The 21429-nt window shown below is 41.8% G+C and overlaps 1 protein-coding gene across 1 annotated transcript in view; it reads left to right on the top strand.

Annotated features, from left to right (window-relative positions):
- The window catches only part of ctnnd2a (catenin (cadherin-associated protein), delta 2a), a 227346-nt gene extending 205917 nt beyond the window's left edge, over window positions 1–21429 (top strand). The window contains exons 18-22 of the mRNA XM_072700081.1: window positions 1675–1759; window positions 12044–12170; window positions 15475–15606; window positions 17381–17457; window positions 19292–21429. Coding sequence (XP_072556182.1) covers window positions 1675–1759; window positions 12044–12170; window positions 15475–15606; window positions 17381–17457; window positions 19292–19558 — 688 coding nt within the window. The 3' untranslated portion in view covers window positions 19559–21429. The remainder of the gene's footprint in view (window positions 1–1674; window positions 1760–12043; window positions 12171–15474; window positions 15607–17380; window positions 17458–19291) is intronic.

The following is a 21429-nucleotide window of genomic DNA, read 5'->3' as shown; positions in this document are numbered from 1 at the left end:
TGGGTGTCTGAGTGTCCTTTGTTTTTCGAATCTGTAGTAAAAGTCTCTGTGATTGCAGGACAGAGAGTGGTTAGTATTTTCAGGCTTTTGCAGCAGGTGATGCTTTGAAGGCTTTTCAAGACAGTTTGGCTGCTTTTGGTGGGGAACCATTCAGAGCAAGAACTGTCTGAGGTGTCAAAAAAAGACTTAAACCATGGCAGTCAAGCAGATAAGAGCCAGCATTTGTTTTGACGTGTTACTTTACAAAAAAAAAACAGAATAATTATGCCGCAATCTAGGGGGGACATCTGAGAGCATGACATCTGTGTCTCTGCAGTAGAGAGAGCGTGGGGGGGGGGGGGGGGGGGGCATTAAGCTGGCAACATCAAGCATGCATAGAGCTCACAAGTTCAAGTTAGCATACAGAAGGTGCATGTCACTGGCTCCAGTAATTGTCCTGCATTGATAAAGTAGTTTTCTGTTTTAAAGTGCAATTTCCTCTATATAATCTTAATAGCACCAAACAGGGAAGTCAGTAATGTTAAAGAGATTGGTCCACCCTGTTCACCTCTGACTAATTGCACATCGCTGGTGCCATGACATTTTAATTAAGAAATCGCTGCAGTGTCAACCCAGACTGTATATGGGGGTCCTGTTTCAAAGGTCGGCCTTGTTGGTTGACAGTGAACGTTTAGTGTTGCTGCACTATAATTACCCACTAGTTTTTCCAGATGTGAATTTGGCTGCTAAGTCCAAATCTAATTTATATGTACAAAACTGTTTTTTTCCCTACTGATGCTGAATTATTTTTAATCAGTTAGTTTTGTCAGTAGCCCTTATGGGTGAATTAAATGGGGGAAAATGTCTAATATCACAGCTGAGACAGAGTATTTGTATCCCCTGAGCTCAACAAACACAGCTTATTAGCAGAAAATGTATTTTTGTCCTCTGCATTTTTTTTAATTTATTTTATTTTCTGAGGCTTTTAAACATTCCTGGAAGCCAGACAATGGAATGGAAGTCTGTGTTGTTACCAGTGTTGTTTTGGTTTCTGGCATTTAGATCTACCGTGAGGACTGTTCTTTTCGCATTGTACGCACTGTAAATAAACGTCACTTAAGATTTTGACCAGGCAAACTATTTAAACCTCAGTAAATTATGAAAAAATATCTGACACTCTTAAAACCGTACTTTTAATTCCAAATGGATCAGAATCAGTTTATTTGGCCCAGGATGTCCAGGCAGGTTATCAGTGCTAACATAGATACAGTAGGTACAGACACAGTTAAGAGTAGACAAGATGAAAGAAAGAAGAATTAGGTGATCAGTGTTGACACACCACAGCAAAATGTGTCCTCTGCATTTAACCCATATGTAAATTGTGACATAGCAGGGGGGCAGTTAATTCAGTACCCAGTACCTTGCTGGTCAGGGATTCAAACCAGCAATCTTTCAGTTACAAGTGCACTTCCCTAACCATTAAGCCACCACTGCCCACAAACAAATAAACAAAAAAGCAAACAAACAAACAGATAACAGAGGAGAGGAACCAAAAAAAAAAAACATCGAAGTAGGGAGAAAAAAAAACTGTATGGTCAATAAACCAAGAAACAAATAAATGGGAATGCATTAATAGAAGCTAGGTGTGAAACGGTGGCCATGGATGACATTAATGTTACGTCGCCTGTATTCCAGGTACTCTCCCAAGGTGGTGAAAGCAGCGTCTCAGGTCCTGAGCAGCATGTGGCAGTACCGGGATCTGCGGGCCCTGTACAAGAAGGTAAGACTTCGCTGCGTGAGACGGCTCGGCCCGGAGGGGCGTACAGGTCACGGGTAAAGCTCTGTACGCAGGGGCAGATCTGTAGGGCAGCTTCTCAGACCCGTTCTGCTGGCCTCAGAAGTGCAGGCCTGAGTTTAGGCTGAAGGCCTCTCCTTTGGACCACTGTGGAGAGGAAAGAAAAGCCCCTTTTTGACCCTGGGAACGTTTTAACAGTAGGCCATGAATGGAAGGCGCTGTTCAGATCAGAGCGTGCCTCGGGAGTGGTGAGGATTTCAGCAAGCTACGCTGGAGTATAATTTGCTTTGGTGTGCATTTACAGTACCAGTCAAAAGTTTGGACTCACCTACCTATAGAAAGGTGTATTTGTACTATTCTTTACATTTTAGAATAATTATAAAGGTATCAACACTATAAAATAACATATATGGAATTATGCACGGACCAAAAAAGTATTAAACAGTAAAATAATAATTTGTTGGGGGGGTGGGTTGGGACTCAGAAGGTTGGAGGTTCAGATCCCATGTTCAGCAGTGTGATCCCACTATTGGACCCTTGAGCAAGACCCCTAAGCCCAGTATCTCTAGGCACTGGCTGACCCTACTGTCTTCTCTACACCAGTTCCATGAGGTGGCCTCCTGGGATACTTCTCCAGCTGTCCTGAAGGAGGTCCCACATTGGCCGCTTTTCCTTCACTGTCTGGTCAAACACCTCCAAAACCATCTCCAATGGGTTTAGGTCGGGTGGCCAGGTCATGTCACATGACACTATCACTCTCCTTTGTAGGCAGCTTGGCGTGTCCAAACTTTTGACTGGTACTGTACGTTTTTTTTTTTTTCTCTCTGTTTTCATGGCATTTGGAATTAATCCCTTCACAGGCCTCCCCTTAAGTGTCAGGCCCGTTCCTTAAGAGGTGAAAACTAGCACACATGCTGAGGGCTTTGTTCAGCAACACAATGCGGTTGGAGGAGCACAAGGTAGACTCAGCTCCTTCCACTGCCCTGCGCTGCTGCTCAGCAGACAGTAGATGTCACTGTGGAGCGATGAGTGGAAAAGGAGCATCACTTTCTAACCCAAGCAGCAGAATAAAAGCTCTTTAGAACCCGGAGACTAATCCTGCAGGATGCACTTCTCTTTAATGGCCCTTACATCCTTATTTTTCACAAAAAGACACCATGTGTTATGGAATATTGCACAAGATATGGAATGGTGTTACGAACTGAAATGCCCTTTCACCTCTGATCATGTGACCATCAAATGCCCTTTCACCTAATGCCCACACCTAAATGGTTCTGTGACCATTTACATTGTGAAAGAAATATAGGTAGAACAGAGGATATTCATAGTGTTGGTGCCAAGAATAACCATTTAGAAATGGTTCAATGAAGGGCTGCAAGAGTGATTCCTGGTCTTAGAGAATGTTTCATAAGGAGAAGTTAGCTGAGATGAATCTGTTTAGCCTCGAGCAAAGGAGAGTAAGGGGGGACATGATCCAGGTATATAAGATTTTAACAGGTCTGGATGCTGTTCAACCGAAGTTACTTCAATATTAGGTCAAATACAAGAACTCATGGCCGTAAGTGGAAATTAGCGGGAGAACATTTTAAACTGGATTTGAGAAAGCACTTCTTTACATAGCATGTAGTTAGAGAATGGAATAGTCTTCCTGCTAGTGTAGTGTGAGCTAAAACCTCTGGTTCCTTTAAATCAGAGCTAGATAACATTTTAACAACTCTGAGCTATTAGTTAAGTTCTCCCCAAATGAGCTAGATGAGCCGAATGGCCACCTGTCGTTTGTAAATTTCTTATGTTCTTATTCATGCAGGGCATTGGCGACAGCTGTAAACCCCCAGGGATATTAGAACATATCTAGAACGTAATGTAATGTAATTTGAACAAGGCCTATGACAGCATAGAACACCTCTTCTCTGTATAATTTATCAAGGAACAACTGAAATGTTCAGCCTAAATATTTAGATTTTCATTTTTCTTCCTGGCAGCTTCAGTTTATGGTTTATTGCATTTACACTAAGCAATCAATGGTCTGTTGAAAAGTAAAACCGTTGGAGAAATATCTATTAAGCTGTTTGATCGATTGGCATTTGTTTGTGTCCTTGATCATGTGTCTTTATTCACTCCCTGTTGGTTTGTTTTTGATGAAAAGATGGCCTTAATTTTCCATTGATGTGCTCCCACCATATTTCATAGCTTTTCCTTTGAAATATTTAACTTCAAACACATTACTTGCTGCTTATTTCAAAAGTAAACAAATTGATGTGGATTTTCTTGAATCAATCAGTAGCCACAAAATCTCCTGTTGTATTATTGTCCTCGATAATAGTGTGGAGGATATAAAAATCAATTTCTCCTCTGAGATTTTGAGAAATTTTACAAAAACTAACTGGTAAATGGTTTATTTTAAGTGCATCTTTCGAAACACAAGTTCCAGCATTTTCTGGATGCACTTTTGAATGACACTGACTTAATGATACAAAAATAATGATCTAAATCATTAAGACGTTCATCACATGTTAAAAATAAAGGTTTAAAGGCTTCGCATGCAGATGATCATCTAACATTTTCTGGGAAAAAAAATTTAACGGGGAGTGATCTTGCGCGTAATTAAATAATGTAGTTGCTTGGCAGAACTGAAAGGTTACATAGCCAACTGTTGTATACCTAGTGACGCAGCTGTATGTGATATCAGGCTAAATTGGGTTGAGTCCCTCTGGCTTAAAACCAGCAACCTTCTTCAGTTTGCCAGGAATAGATTTGCCCTGCTGCTTTTGTTATCGTCTTTACATCTACATTTCTTTATTTGCCAGACACCTTTTTCATGAATAATTTTCACCTCTTAACTTTCTCATGCAAATGCACCGATATTTTCCTCCAGTTTAGTTCAGTTTAATTTTGTGCTGTTTATTAGCTCAGTGAATTTCTGCTTTTTAATCCACATGTCCAAAAGAAAGGGAGCCACCTTTGCAAATAAACCAGGGTTCTTTAGTTTATGCATGTTGCCGTTTGGTTTTTAGGTTTCTAACTAAACATAGTGTTAATTGATCTGAGGCCCTCCGGAAGACAGACCTGTCCATTCTCCTACATTGTATTGTGGAAAATGTAATAGTATAATTGTCAACTGGGGGAGTAACAAATGCTTGTAGTGCACCACCGGCCTTGCTTGTACGTCACTTTGAATGGAAAAAATATAAATGAACAAGTTCATGACAAAACCATTTAGTATTTTCCTGTGTAGTTCACTTGAACAGCATAACAGACAAAACAAACATCGATATGCTGTTTGTACCCAGACATTACCATATTTCCATCAATTTTTTTATACTTCATGAATTATTTAACCTTAATATGCACCAAATGTGTTTTGAATCACAATCATTTGTCTTCCATATTCACTTGTTACTAAATATTATAATTTATTATGTTAAGTATATTTTTGTTAAAAGGTTATGTTGCAAGCATCAAATATGCCGATGAAGTCTGGTTGACCAAACAGATTTAATGTGTCATTTCTGAATCTGTATAAACTAAATTATTCAAACCGTCTGTTTTTACCAACCGTAGCAAACTTCATGATGGAATGGTAAATAAATTCAAAGCACAGTCATATTTTACACAGTAAAGTACAACTGAATGCTTACGAGTCAAGTAACAGAATTACGTTTCTTCCCAAAGGCTAAGGTCAAGGGTGAGGAAAGGGTTAAAAGTTCTACGGAGACCGCAGAGCTCAATCTGCTGTACTAATGATGCTAATCCCCCTTACATAAATATATGAAAATGCTCATGTCACAGCAAGGCCACGGTTGTAGGGAGATGGGCAGTGCTTTCATACTGCCCACACAGGTCAGGCGTATGTGCTGCTATAGTCTTGCTATCTCTCCGGTTTTGAGTGCTCAGCTTGCTGTGGGGTTCTTTCTTTGTAACATTTGCTTATGTGAAGCCCACAGAGCTAGATAAATGTCAGCTGAGATAGCATTAAAGTAGGGAATATCGCCGGCCCCACTCGCAGGCATGCCATCACCAACACCTTTTCAGTCCGCGATTATTTGAGAGTTGTCAAAGATTTTTGCAGTTACCTTTATTGGATTAGCGCACAGTGTTAGCCACTGAATTTTGAAGATAATAAAAACAGGATGAATTCTGGTATTGATTCTATTTTCCCAGGGTGTACTTCAAAAAAATAATTTTTTGTGCAAACGTGTCACAGCTCAAAAGGTAAAGGGCTGACTGCTATATTAGATGAGTAATAAAATATAGCACTCACTAACCCTTTATCGCTAATATGCACAGACATCAAAACTAAGTGCAGGATAGGATGTTGTACTGATTACTCCCTAGATGCACAGCACAAAACGTAGAGAGGACACTCAGAAAGAGACTAGCACATGCAGAAGGAGCATCTTTAATTGACCTTTAATTAACACAATTATTTATTTAGTCAACAGTGAGAGCTTCAGTGGCCGGTTCTCATTTCTTTTGTCTTCTTGACCAATTAGATTTCCGTAAGGTGTACTGTGTTGTGAAATGCTGTTATATTATGTTTGTGTGAAAAATTATTTTAATTTGGATATGCATTTCACATGTGTAGAAATAGTCTTGGCTCTTAATTACAAGACTGTGACACTTTGGTGACACTGCCTACCACAGCTTGCTGTGATTTGTGTTTGAAAACCTGACACTCCTACAAAGAAGGTCTGTCTGACGCCCTGCTCGACACTGTGGCGAGACTGATTGCATTTTAGATGTTTATTGTTAGTTCCAATTTAGCAGGCGGTTGCTCTTCAGCTTCTAAAAGTAGCATTGCTCACACTGACCTTCCTTCATCCCTAACCAGGATAATTACCCTTGCCATCCTAGAACAAATTTGTGTTTTCTCTCTCATGCTGTTCTACCGTATGAACTCAGAATGAGAATTTTTTTTCTGCATGGAGACACCTACCTGTACACTCCAGGCAAGAAAAGCCAAGATGTTTGGGACATCTGTTTTATTAATCAACTAATTGATTCAACGTTAATGGTTAACATACCAAACATGTTTGTGTCTGTAGCACAAAAACAATTGCATTCACTCTTACATAATTGTTATGTTACTCTTTAAAACGTCTGGTTAAATGTTCACACTTGCTGACTCTTCAACTGTTTATGTTGGTTTTTTATGGCGTATCCTGCTTTATACAGTGTTTACATTGCCCGGAGAAGTAAACATCTCATTGTGTATACTGTGTTTATGCCTTGTACCTGGTGAATAAGCTTGGATGTGGAAGCTGGAGTCCTATCAGACAAAAAATGCAAAGCATGGGTATTGAGATGAGGACACAGAGGCTTGTTGTTGCAGCAGAAATTGTCTAGCTGCGAGCTTTAGCTGTGTGCAGCCAGAGAATGCAACCGTCTTTCCAGAAGACACAGTCGAGCTCTTTATTTGAACTGGAGCAAATACAGTCTAAGGCACACATCCCAAAACCTCTACAAACACAGAATTACATAAGGCATGTTCATATGTTGCAACTGGAAGGAATTACCCAAAATGTCCTAACAGCTGAAATTATGAAAATAATCAGTATAAATAAATACTATATATTACATGTGCATTGTTCCAGCTAACTGTTCCGATATCAGCCTCTCAGTGTTGAATTTCTATGTTTGGTTCTGTCATTGGATTCTGAAGTCTATCCATTGATCGATCTTATTGAGGGGCCATTCTGCGTTACAATGCCTTATCAGTTACTCAGATAATGTTCCATAAAATGTTCTTTATTAGAAGTCAGGCAAAGGTGATTTTTCATATTGTAATCTTGCACTGTAGATATGCAGTGGAGCCTTTTAATTTCATCGGACAAAGCTGTGCAAGTCAAGAAGGAAGCACATTGTAAATAAAATAGAATTATGCATGTCCCCAGTTGGGAGAAGTAAGGGTCGAGAACTCTGTGAAAAACCTGACAGCTTCAGGCAGATACCAGCTTACAAGTCACACGAGACCTCTTGCTAAATTTAGTGATTTTCCCAAGCCTGAGATAATACTCAACCCAAGAGTGATATAAATGTCTCAATGAGAGATGCACTGGAATTGAACTGCCAATCTCTCCACTAGCGGGAAGGCAGCAGGACTTCCAGTCAGGTTTTGTGTCCCCAGGACTTTATGGCTGAGACATTTGCGACCTGACTAACGTCCAGTCAAGGCTGCCCGGCTTCACGCATGCAGGTCATGCCGATTTCCGGTCAATGCACCGTTTCTGGAAGATCGATCGGCCCGTGATATGAACCGCATGATGTGCAAAAAAGCCTTTGGCTGTTGCTTAGCAGCTGAAATCGCAAGGAATGTCCGAGGTGGGGAATGCTTTGGGATGCGCTGTCCGCATTTGTGGAGCCACGCAACAGTATGTGGTGCCTGCAATCCCCAGGTCCGCTGCCACCTTAACAGTATCATGTCCATCCAAAGTGACTCGGTTACGTCACAGTTTTCACACTGTAGCTGTCTGTATGTATTATGGACCCTGTGATATATGCAAAGGAGAATACTTCAGCGCTCGTATGCGTGCGACCTGATAATTAGCCCCTCTGTAACCACTGCTCTTGGTGTTGTTTTTTATTCTCACGTGTACAAAGAATAATAAAATTCATGCTTATATACGTTCTGCAGGCCGTAGTGCCAAATAAACATATGGCAATAAATACATTGTGGTTATTTTAGTGTACAGATGTTGGGTCGTTCTTTATTTCTATGCAATTTAATTTTTTTATTTCAGTTTTAATGGGTCTGACAACTGTAATTTTGTTTTTACAGCCATTACTTTAATCTTTACATGTATTTGTAGACAATATTTTACCCTAAGTTAATTTTTCACAAAAGCTTTATATATTTTTTTCAAAAGTTTTCTTCTTTTGGCTCTTGTTCTATCTTTTATCTTTCTATCTTTTAGTGTTTGTTTTTATTAGTAGTAATAATCTTGATCCAAACCACCCAGTAATTGCACACTGTTAATTTGATTAAGTGTCCATATGGACAGATCAGTGTCTGACATGCTAAGAAACACAGTTGTTGCAGAACCTTCCGGATATGAGCACTTCCCCAAACTGCTGTGTAAGACGGCCAGATTGCTGAAATAACGGCCACCGTGTACCACTGCTGGACAAGTAACCCTTTCAGCGCTGACTCTGATCATGTAAAAGTTCAAGGAAGTCTGCAGTACAACAACACAACCAACAATCTCCAGGCTTGTTTTTCCAAAGCATCCATAACTGTCTCTTGATTTTTTTTTTACAGCTGGGTGTTTTCTGGAGCTGTTCAGTTTCATGTCTTGTCCGGGCAGAAGAGCAGTTCTGCTTGTGGGATTTCAGCCAGGAATACGGTGGCCAAGAGTCTCTTGCCCACTACTGCCGAACACTACTTTTTTAGTGCTGATTAATGGGGGTAGATAAATAACTGTCCTCATTGTCCCCCGCCGTTAGGGCTGCTATAAAGGGGGGGGGGGGGGGAGTTAGAACCATTCCAAGGGCCCCCGACTGACATGGACCCTAAAAATTTTGAAGCATACAGCTGTGGAGATATTTTTTTGTGTACTCATTTCTCAATTTATGGGTGTTTGTCTGTGAATAATATATATATTTTTTTTTGCAAACTGCAGCCTGGCTCTAACCTGCTTCTCATTAATGAAGGGCTTCTTCCTTGCTTTATGGGACTTCAGTCCTGCTTGTAGAAGCCAGTTACAGACTGTCCTAGCAGTGCACTTCACACCTGCACTTAATGTTTCCTGTACCTTCTGAAGGTCACTTGACGTCATCCTACGATTCATGAGAAACTGACGGATAAGTTAACGGTCATCTCTGGCATTCCGCCCTTTGCCTGGCTGGTTCCTGGTCATTCCCAGTGTCTCCTGCTTCACCTTATTCTCGTGTGCTGCTGTGTTAGAAATTTTGAACCTTCTGCTCACTGCTTCACAATTAAACAAGGATTTAAAAATGCAGATTTGTTTAAAAATAGTGGTCTCTTAATTTTTTCCACGGCTGTAATTGGGTTGGTCTGGGTTGATGGCCTAAAATAATATGGTATCATGGGGCCCAAATTCTAGCACCACCAGAACAGAACTGCCCACTGTTGTGCGTCAAACCATGAAGTCGTCTGGAATTCTGCTTTTTAGGAAATGTTTTGATTTTATAAGACTAAATCCATCAAAGTGCTCAGCTGTTTTGTGCATACAGTCTCTCACAAGGTTTATTTAAAATTTATCTGACTTGGAATTTGAATTCTGTGGTTTTCGTATACCTATATAAGACTGTCGTTTATAACCAGGACAACAGTTGCATAGCAACTGTAATATGTCCTTACCTGCAAGGCCTTGAAAATGTCACAGAGGTGACAGCAGATGGAATATTTAAAGCAAGGCACTTTTCAGCTCTGTTGTGTCACCAGGCACGGAGCCATGCATTTATGGCCCCCCTTTGTGTCACAGAGGAACCACAGGAAGTCTCATTTGTGCTGTGTGATGATAGTGAAGATGTATTATACCACGTCTTGCAAAGTAGGTAGCATTTTGGCAGCTTTGTAGATCTCCCGACCTGCTATGTGCGTCTCACACAAATCTGGTTTGTTCATTTCTTTCTTTAAACCACAATTTATGGTCTTTAAATGCTTTGTGTCCATGTTACCATTGCCTGCATCTCATTTTAATAAATCTGTGCAAATTAAAGTCTCATTGGGCACTAGGGTTAAGTTATAATTTTGAACAAGCCACATTACTATTACAATGTAATGTAAAATGGTTAATTTGCCGGCTACTTTGTATTAGAAAACGAAACCTAATTGGTGCAATATTTTCAATGGAGTATTCTAACCCAAATCACGTCACCAAAGATTTATTTTTGCCGCTTCCCAGACTAAAAGTAGTACAGTTTTAACATTTACATGTATGCATTGTCGGAATGTCAGTGCTCCAAACGTGGTGAATCCGTGCAGCTATCAGAGCAGGATCCAATTCCAGCAATAATGGCTTTTTCAAATTCACTTATTTGGACAGAACCCTTCTCTGCACTATAGATTTTCCTTCCCCCATCTTTGTGTTAATACCCAAGTGTACCCATATGTTATTGCCGTCCTTCAATGAGGACAGCAATACCCACAATCCCATTCTTTAGTCTGGTGCGGTGTTTACTCAGATAGAGTCTGGCTCTTTAATTCACTTTGTATTAGATTTATACCTTTGCTTTATTGCAGAATAAAAGAGCGAATCCCTTTCAGCAGACATTAAAGTTATCAATCAAACTGCAGGAAATGCTGCATGTAAAAGAAACAAATGCACGTCCGGCTCTGATTTAATCATTTTTTTCCCTCTGACCAAGCGTCATCTGCCGGGCTTTTGGAATCCGTTTGCTCGACTTGGGTCTTGGGTGCGCTGTGGACGCTCTGGGGTCTGAATTAAGCCCCTGTGTTCCTGCAGCCTTCTCTCCAAAGAACAGTAAACTCTCGCAGCACATCATTGGAATTATTGGCCCGCTGAGCTGTGGGCTATTTCACTTTGTGTTTATACAGCCTCGATAAAAGATTAGCTCTAAAAGTATATTCATTAGCGGGGGCACTTAGAGTCAGTTTCTGAGGGCGAACGTTGCTCCGTAGGACAGGCCTCCCCACTAACCCCGCCCCCAGATGAGCGCATCCATACGGTGAGATTCATGTACTTTGAATCTGCAGACTACTGCATACTAACCAAGGTTTGGGCTAGCATGACGCACACTGGTGGATTCTGGGAGTAGCGAAGCATCTTGTCCCATTCAGTGATCTTCTCACAGTCAAGGCCGCCACTCAGATCACGGGTGACACATGTGAGTCTTCCTTGTACAGGCTGTCAGTTTGGAATCGGGTTCCGCTGTGACCTCCTGAGCTGCTTGTTCTTCCTGACTCCTGTTCCTGGTCTCACTTTCAGGGCCCTATATCTGTTTCAGCCAGGATTTAGCCCTTGCAGGAACCCTTGATAACTTTGAAGATACCTCTTCTGTGAGCTGTACTGCTAAAGCAGACAGTGTGTAATGAGCAAGATGGCTAAATGTTTCATCTTTCCAGAGTGTGGGTTTTCATTTCCACTCAGTAAATTTTCTTTCTCCCTTGTCTGAATCTTGGAGGCATTCTATCCATCCATCCATCCATCCATCCAAATGCAGCAGTGTTCAGAGAAAATACTCCCTTCCAGTTAAAGTTTCTCTTTAAAACATATAAATAAAAGCATTTTTTTCCTTCTCCGCAGTGCTGCCCGGCTGCTGATCTGTGCATCTGTCTTTCCGCAGGATGGCTATTCACAGTATCATTTTGTGGGCTCTTCTTCAACAATAGAAAGAGACAGACAAAGACCCTATTCTTCCTCTCGTACTCCCTCTGTCTCCCCAGTCCGGACCTCCCCCAACAATCGATCAGGTCAGTCACATCGCCGTTGTGCTCTCATCTTTGAGGTAAATTAGTCTTATTCAAGGTAATTACTTTCGTCGAGCTTTTAAATGTCTGCAGCCCCGCAATGCCTGCTCTTCAGAGCTCTTCACTATGAGGTAGGCAGTCTTGGCAGAAATCACTTTATTCGAGAAGGAAATTAGTTAACAAAATGGGCCTAGTAAACACCAGAATTTGCTCACTCTTATGGGTCAGGATGTCCAATCAGGGCTGGTTCTATTTTGTGCACTGGAACAGGCAACAACACAACCGAAAGCACATTTTCTTGATGGACTCTTAACACGAGTGGGCCGGGTGGCCGAGTTGCTTCAGTTGGTGAAAAGCGAAGTTAATGACAGAAAAAAAATAATCAAGCTGGTGGGAGCAAGACAGTCTAAACAAGAAATCATAGTGAGTTACATATTTGTAAAAAGTGTAAAATGTGACTTCAAAGCATTGCAGAAATAACTTTCTTTTGCTTCTTAATGCTGGCAATCTAGTGTAAGTAATACTTGGAAGACATTAAGGTCAAACGCATCTGGACCCCTTACAGAACAACTGGCCCCAGTCTGCCCACCCCAGTTGAAATGGTCTAGAACTGCCCCCAGCTCTCATATTGAAAGACGAATGAAAAAACCTTTGATTGACTTTTGTTTGTTTATTTTCTTTAATGCCCAACTTAAAAAACGCATAACTCCTTTTTAACGTTTTGTTTTTAACCTCTCGGTCTGCTGAGGGGTGACGGGGCAAGATGAGAAGCCCCCACAGGACTGCCCACAGTTCGCAATTAGCAGTATCTCAGAAAGATCTGTCTCAAGCCCTGGGGAAAACAAGACCACTACTACTGCAGCTGCTACTCACCGTTAAATAGTACACAGCGGGGGTGTAATTATCGGGGCTGCCCCTCGACACCGATGGCCCCCAGGTCGGGGAGAGGCAGACCGGCTCCTGGTTGAACACAGATATCCACGGCATCCGTAATACCCACCGCTGTCGTAGCTGTTCTCCTTCTGCGATTGCCTCCTTCGTAAGTCACTATTCCACAGGCGCTCGTTAATTACGACGGGAAAGCTAGCGGCACGTTGCCAGTAATCCCCAAAATCCGCCACGCACTTGCCGCTTCACTCTCTACCGATGGTCCATGGGAATATTCCCTCCATCACGAGTCCCTCTTAGATCTCCACACGTGGTGGCCCGTCCCGTTCATTAGCTAGTGACTAAGTGGCCGTCAGATAGCTGATTACCTTTAGTCCAGAGTTTAGCTAGTGTCTAAGTGGAAACGGGCACTCGCCACATGGCCAAATCCCTTCTGTCATTTTCAACAAAATGACTCCTCTCTTTTTTTGGAAGCCGCTATGGAAATGGTATCCTGGCTTTGATGAAGCGTTAACCTTTCTGAACAAGCAGCTTAATTAGGTGTGCTGGATGTGTCCTTCTGACGTTGGGGATGTACTATTTCCAGGAAAAAGCGAACAGCGGAGTGGAGCTTAGGTAATGGGAAAAAAAACTTTGAATGTTGAAAATCTTTTGCTGTTTCGTTGCTCTTAGAGATGATCTCAGTATTGGTCAACAGAAATTGAATTGAGCCAGGGGATAAATGCCAAAATTGATTTCTCATGCTGGGCCTCAATCGCACAACCTCCTGGGCAGACCGGGGGGCTCTGAAGTTGTCATCAGAGCCACGTGGGGTCCTTGCTCTGAACAGAGCCCCGCAGAGATCCCTGCAGCGTGGGGGTGGAGGTTCAAGACTCCTGGTGGGAGAGCAGTCATTCCCAGACTGCCCTGGGGTTTAAGCTGCCTCACGATGAAAGCCATCTAAGTCAGTCTGGAGGAGTCAGGCTCCTGAAGCGAGCGTGATAAAATCTGCCATAGATACTGTAGCTGCAGTAACCTCAGGAGGAAACCTCTTTTGTCAGCTGAATTTGGGGGCCATTAAACTCAGTAATAAAGCCCATCTCTAATCAGAGGGTTCTTATAGATGCATGCTGAGGCCGTCAGCCGGACAACAATCTGACAGTTATGAAGCAAGTAATGATAAACACATTGCCTTGAAGCTGTCATATTCTGCTCGTGGAGGGCATGAAGGCCTCATGGTGTGCTTCATCATCTCTGATGGCAGAGCTTCTGATTGCAGTTAATTACATTTTACAGTGCCTCTCATGCCCAGTCTTTGGACATATAAAATCCTCTTGATTGTTAATTTTACAGATTTCACTATGAATAAATGCCATAAATTTCTGCTGTTTTATCACCAGGATGAGAAGTAGGGAGCAGCTTACTTGGGTGGAGATGGACTTTCAAAAAATGTTTACTGTGCACTTCCTCAGGTGAAACATCCGCTTTATTCTGAGGCTGACGCTTACATAGGATTCTATCAAGATGCAACTAAAAGGAGTCAGCATTCTCAATCTAGCAATCTAACCTGATCGACACAGCCCACTGCAATCATGAAATATCTCATGGTTTGATTATTGATTATTTTGTTGGGTGAATCACATGTACTTGCCTTTCAAGTACGTATGACTGTACTCTTAGAGTCTTATCCCAACCATACACTAGAAGATTTGAAAAGAGGAGGTGTGACCATAATTCCCACTGAGCCCCGGGGCAAATACCACCTATGGGGGGTTAATCGAAGGAAAACCTCTGGCGTGTAGGTGGGGGGGGCAGAGGACCACAGGGCTGAGGGGGATTCCCCAACGTCCCTGTTTCTCTGCCTTCAGTCTGGTGCTCAGGTCCCCTACGGATGTAAACACTAAACCAGGAAGAGTCATTAGTTTATTAAGCATAAAACCTTGCTCTTATGAAACATATAAACCTGCTCTCTGTGGTCCTTGAGTAAATTCAGCAGGGTGATTTGTCCGTATCCATGTATAGTCATTGCCTTTTTGTCAAGGACTACAGTAACTGTACTGGGCAAGGACTTGTTCTGTTATGTTAATTTTTATCTTAACAACTCTATTCCACTGCTCTTCTGGATGTATCAACTGGACTGTAAGTTTGGCAGATGCAAAGAGTTTTTAACAAGTTTGGTAGTGGAGATTATTTTAGAAAACATACAGTTTTAGGAACAAAATGCATTCTTATTTCTTGAGGCATACAGAAAATGACAGATGTTGCAGTGATCTGGGGTGTTTTATGATGGTGCCTTGCCTGTGCGGCATAGAAAATAAATGTTTTAAGCCTTGCGGCATGTCGGTTAAATATATCCTGCAGTAGCGACGGAGGACGAACCGTGGTGGGGCGGGGTGTTTGCTCTGAGCGCGACAGCTGATCTGCTCGTTTGTTACTCCAGCAAGTGCTCCAGCGTCTCCCCGGGAGGTGATCAGCCTCAAGGAACGGAAGGCGGACCCCGAGTCGACCGCGACGAATGCCGGTTTCCATGGAAACAAAGCCGACCACGCCTCTAGGAAGGACCCTGTGGCAGGTGATCAGACAGGCGATGTTTGCATCGCTGCTTATGTCATACGCTCATGTAAATGTCTGAAGAAATAATTGTTTTAAATGGAAGGTGTTGCTAGCTAATTTATGAATATTAACAGGGATTCCAACTGTCATGCATCTGGCGTGACGGTCACGCTTTCAGACTCTCACGCCCATGCAAGAAATCTTACGGCAGACCTATATTATTCCATTATGAACCTAAAATTAGCTACATCAAAAGGTTTGACGTAGTCTGCAAACCCCTACAGACTATTTACAGGTTAATAAAACTGTTACATACTATACATGTAAATGCATGTGCAGACTTGAAAATCTCATGCCAGCCAGCAGACCAAAGTTGGCAACCCTGCATAAACTTCAGTTCATGTGATCAGTTTAAGAATCAGCCTCGAATGATCTTGTTGATTAAGAAGAGTGCTGGACTGCAGTTAGAATATTTGAACAAGATTGTTTTAACGTTAAATATACAGACAGCCTTTGGAAAAGAGGACAAAGAGGAGTCTTTACTGGCCAGGGGATTTCATAAATATTTGAAGTATGGAGTTCAGGGAGAAGTACAGTTAGGCAAGGATGCCCAATACTACAACAAATATTATTGCTAGTTTCCTACCTTAAACAGAAAATGACCCTTTTACTGAATATATTAGTATGCTGAGGTCTTGCCGTGCACAGGGGTTACGCTGATACTACAAGAATACAGTCTGGTTCCTGGCGGGCTGTGCTGGTTTGAAAGCTGAATACACATCACGTTACTAACCAAACAGTTCTGAACCCATTGCCCACTACTGTCCACAGTGAGCTCAGATGCAATATGCATCCTACTGCAGTTGAATGTCTTACAAGAATAGTCTGGACGTAGTAGATGACTTAGTAATAGCTGTTGGCGGACACATCACGAATCCATTTCCTGTGGCAAACTATCTATATCAGAACTGACCACTTCTCTGATTATGACTATCCATCCATTCATCCATCTTGTAACCCCTAACTCAGAAGAGGGTCCCTGTGAGCCGGGAGCCTATCCCATGTGGCATGGGGCCAACCCGGGGTGGGATGCCAGTCCATTGAAGGGCATTTATATGCATGCAGTCACAAAATGGGAGATTTAGGGATGTGGGTTACCCAACCTGGACTGCAGGAGGAAATTGGAGGACCTGGAAGAAACCCGCAGAAAGTGAGGAGAGCATCAAACTGCACACACACAGAGTGGGCATGGGGTGTATACCCCCAAATCTGGGGATCTGAGTCACCTACCAAACATTGAGTATCTTAAAAGACTGCTTGAAGTTCCTTAGTGAAATTGATTCTTAATTTTCATCTTGTTAATTTATAATTGAATGAATTGACAAACCCACAGTAAAACATCGATGTCGGCATGTGTTGGGGTCGTCACATTTTTTCCCCCTCCTGTGCCACCACGTTAGAGTATAAAAACTCCGTCACAGATCCTCACTATTCCCAACGTGGAGGTACCTTCCATCGGTTACCATCTGCTGATCCTCTTACAGACACTGAGTAGCTTTGATATAGTTGGTGGCAGGGATTCTAGGAAGAAAACATGCAGATGCACACATCCTGTCTGCTTTCCCCGTTGGCCTTCTTATGGTCACAGTTGTACCTTTTGCCTGCTATGGTAACGCCCCAGAGTGAGTCTTAATGTAGAGAAAAGCCCAACCATGCTTTAGTTTGCCATACGGTTCCCCGGGTGCCAGACTGTAGGTGCGTACTCACCCACTTATCCTTCTTTCATCCTCCAGTTCAAATCTCCAGTGGGACTTCGACACTCTTCCGGAATTCATTCGCAACTCCTAACGAAGATGTGAAAAGCGGCACGGTGAGGATCTCCAAGGAATCAAATCTTGGGCACTATATTCCAAGAAAGTTCCCCCTTCCTGTTGAATGACATCAATGTATTCATAGAATGATATGAAAAAAGTAAATATAGGCAATAAAAAACGATTAAGATGTTAAAAACTTTGGATGGATCTGTAATATTAACTCGGCGTGAAAATGAATATAAAATTACTATCGTATAAAGCCACTTTAGATAGCACAATCTTCTTGAGATAATAAGAAATTATTCAATGTCTTTTTTCTCCAAAAAATTCAGCATTCATGGGTTCTTTTGTAACCCAATTCTAACTAGCTTAAAACCCACAAGTCCGATAAGTGGCTTCTAAAATGTTATCAACCAGAACTTGGTGGCCAGTTATCTTCTCTGCAGAGGCAATTATATTGTAGTCAGACCTGTGCTTTAAAGGGATAACGTAATCATGCCAGCAATGATGGCCTACTTCAAGGTAGAGAAATGACATGTTTGTTTCTGGGACAGTAATCTCACATGAAGGTGAAATTACAGAATTTAGTCTTACATATTGCACAGTACACACTGTGTCTTTTGCCGGTGTTGTCTGGTGCGTCCGTTTCTTACTCATGCTTAGCGTGAGTCTTGCAGCGATGCTGTTGTGCTCCTGCAGAAAACGGAAAAGATCATTTTGTGACACATAGGCTGATAGCTAAGGTAAAAATATTTTTAATGTTAAAAAAAAAGAAACGTTCTTGAAAACCGATAACAAACGAGCTGCTTCTGCGGGATGAAAGGGCCAGCAGACGCACCCCAGGATTTCCACCCCCGGCATCTTTTTGTTCTGTCAAAGTGCTCGAAGTTACATAAACCTCGGCGATAACTTTCACACACTGTCAAAACTCTGTCTGGGACTTCGAAATCCCAGGTGTTTTTTGTCTTTATTTCTGTCAGAATTCTGGCCGATTTAAGAATAAAGTGTCTATTCTGAATGTGCAAGTGTTGCACATTGTTAAAAGACATCACTGGTACAGAATAATAACTTCAGTTATTCAGACACTTTATGTAATGTTGAGACCTTGTGTGTTATGTCTCCATCGGGCTTCCATATACACATATTGACATATCTTAAAAATGAGGGAATGTGTTTGAGACACGTTCGATTGATGTACGACCATGATGGTGATGTCCAGCTTGTGCGGGATTAGCTACAATGTCCGTCGTGTGTTGTTTATGGGGGGGCCGTTAAACATTCCATGTGCTTCGAGCTCATATTAATCAACCACAGCCACGTGTTCATGCTCGCCAGTCGCATTTAATTGCTCATTTCATGGATACAGAACATCTGCTGCATTGGCTGGCGATTTTTTAACTTAAATTTAACGGTCACTTGTTTAATTCGGGGTTTGGGGAATGGGCATCTGCCAAGATTGTTTTATGGTGCATCGCTCAACACGACACTACGATGGGACTGACTCTGTCTTTAAAGGTTACAGACAATTTCCAGCATCTGGCATGAAACTCTTTCCCTAAACCCAGGTTGCCTGTTTTCTCTGCACTTTGCCCAAATTAGCATGCTGGTTGATATGTTAATTAGCAAGGTTATCGTTAAATTTAATTACAGCAGCACACGAGGAGATGTAAATTTAAACTCTTTCACGGCCTTGTGGAAGCAGCTGCGTTCTGTGACTTCAAAATGGGCATAACTGAGTTGCCATGTTATAGTACCAGTTCAGTCAGACATTAGTGGGACCCGGATCACGCCAAATATAACTCAGGAAAGGAGTCTTTGCTAGGCTTTGCTGTTGGGGCCTTGAGGTCCGATTGATTCTGGCTGCTTCTCATGGCCGTTCGTCTCTCGCAGGTCCCCGTCCAGCCCGTTCCTCAGGAGAGCGTCCGGAAGGACTATGAGATGTTCCCTCCATTTCAAAACTCCACGAGGAACTTTGAGGAGTCGTTCTTTGAAGATCAAGTGCACCACCGGCCCCCGCCCACCGCCACAGATTTAAATATGCACCTGGGACTGAAGTCGACGGGCAATTATGTGGACTTCTACTCAGCAGCTCGTCCCTACAGTGAACTCAATTACGAAACTAGTCACTACCCTGCCTCTCCAGACTCCTGGGTCTAGGGGCCAGCGTCCAATCACGGCAGAGCACAGAATTGGGGGGCGGGGTCGACCGTGCATGTGCATGCATACCACGAGACATTTTTAAGTCAGTTTAGTTCGTCAAAGCTCGTTCTGCGGAGAGATCCGGGTAGGTTTCAAAGGAGAAGAGGTTGAGAGAGCAAGAGAGAGAGATGGAAGAGAAGGGGAGAGACAGACACTAAGAAAGATTGCATGAATGATGACAGACGGGCAGAGAGTCGTCTAGGAAGCAAAACTCTGGTCTTCAGCGTAAGGGAAACGTAAAGCTGCTAGTCTTTAGATTGCGGAGGAAGGAAAGGCAGAGCGAATTGGTGGGACAGTAGAGAAATATGGGGGTCTAGCAAGCACAAGAACAAAAGACTGTTGTTTACAAGAGTGAAGGGAACAGCCTGTCACGTTTTATCACTTTGCTGTGAATCAAAGCTTCAGTCTGCACATTGTGGAGCGGTTCCACAGAACCGGAGGCTCCATCTAACCACCACCTCTTACTTTTTTCCATTCTTTTTTTTAATTCTTACTTTTTTTATTCTTTGTTGTAAAGTATTTGATATACATTACAGAGATACAGGTGCATTGTGTATATTACACGCACGCCACTCGCATCTTCGGTGGCTCTTAACATCGTTTGACCGTCAAATATAAACAAAAAAAAAAAAAAAAAGAGGAAAAACTTTGGAAAGATTACCAACTTGTCCTGTTCCAGTGTTCTAGCACCAAGGAAGACATAGCTAACAGTACTGCTTGTTCTGATAATATGAATTTGTTTGTGGCTGATATACTGACATTGCAAACCGTTTGAGAGTTAAATCGGGACACCTTTCCATACTCGAAATGCCTTTTCACTGCCTAAAAGGGGGAAAAATAGATGTAGATATTTGATTTTTATTTTTTTTCTTTTATGATCAAATGTCAAAAATAAATACAACTTTGTCATCCACATTTGCATAAATCCTGTCTATTCATAACTGTGCTTATATAAAAAAAAATACTGAAACTGTGCCAAATTGTAATTTCCAGTTCAAACCTGGGGGTAATTTGGAACTTTAGGTGAAGTTTACATTCTGACTAGTTAACCGTTATCTCCTGATGCCAGTTAGTTAATGTTTTTAGTTTCTAAATGTGTTTTAATGGAATTAAGCTACAGCTGGCGTATATTGGAATGACACCAGGAGGGCAAAATCTTTGTGAGCTTAATTCCCTCCAAAGATGTACAAATCCATCTCCTAAGTGTTTATTCACTGTCTCATGTTGGTCATTGTCTGAGGACGGCATCTTTTTACAGACTGACAGTATCTAGTTGGAATTTCCATTATCAAATAAAATACATCTTAGGCTAAAGTGTTAATAGAGAATGATAAATATATATAAATAAATATGTATAATTTTTATGTGCAAAAGTCAGTGTCACTAACATGAAGCAAGAAGATTAAAAAAAAACAAAAAAAACAATATGATCTTGTTCACTTTTGATGTTCTGATCCCAAAACAACACTTGAAGATATTGACCTCCTGGTCTGAGTTACGTTGTTTCCAAGTTCTATATAGAGTATCATTATAAAACCTTGGTGATGTTGCGATGCCAGGAAAATAAAATAAACTTCTGTTCATAAGACTGATATCAGCACTAACCTGAGTTCACCGTTGGGAGCCAACAAACAATCTGTTGACATGGACTTCATACCTGATCGCCTGTATTGCTGATGTATGTTAAGTTTTTTTTTGTTTGTTTGTTTGTTTTGTTGTTGCTTCAGACCAGGTGTTTTGAGAAAGTGTTTTTATTGCCTCAGCAATTTGCAACTGCTATAAACTGACCATCTAAAACTCACTGTTTTGGATGGTTTCTTCAATGACTA

This window comes from Paramormyrops kingsleyae, chromosome 15 (assembly GCF_048594095.1).
Source record: "Paramormyrops kingsleyae isolate MSU_618 chromosome 15, PKINGS_0.4, whole genome shotgun sequence".
Lineage (NCBI taxonomy): Eukaryota > Metazoa > Chordata > Actinopteri > Osteoglossiformes > Mormyridae > Paramormyrops > Paramormyrops kingsleyae.
This window is presented reverse-complemented; position numbering and strand designations above follow the sequence as displayed.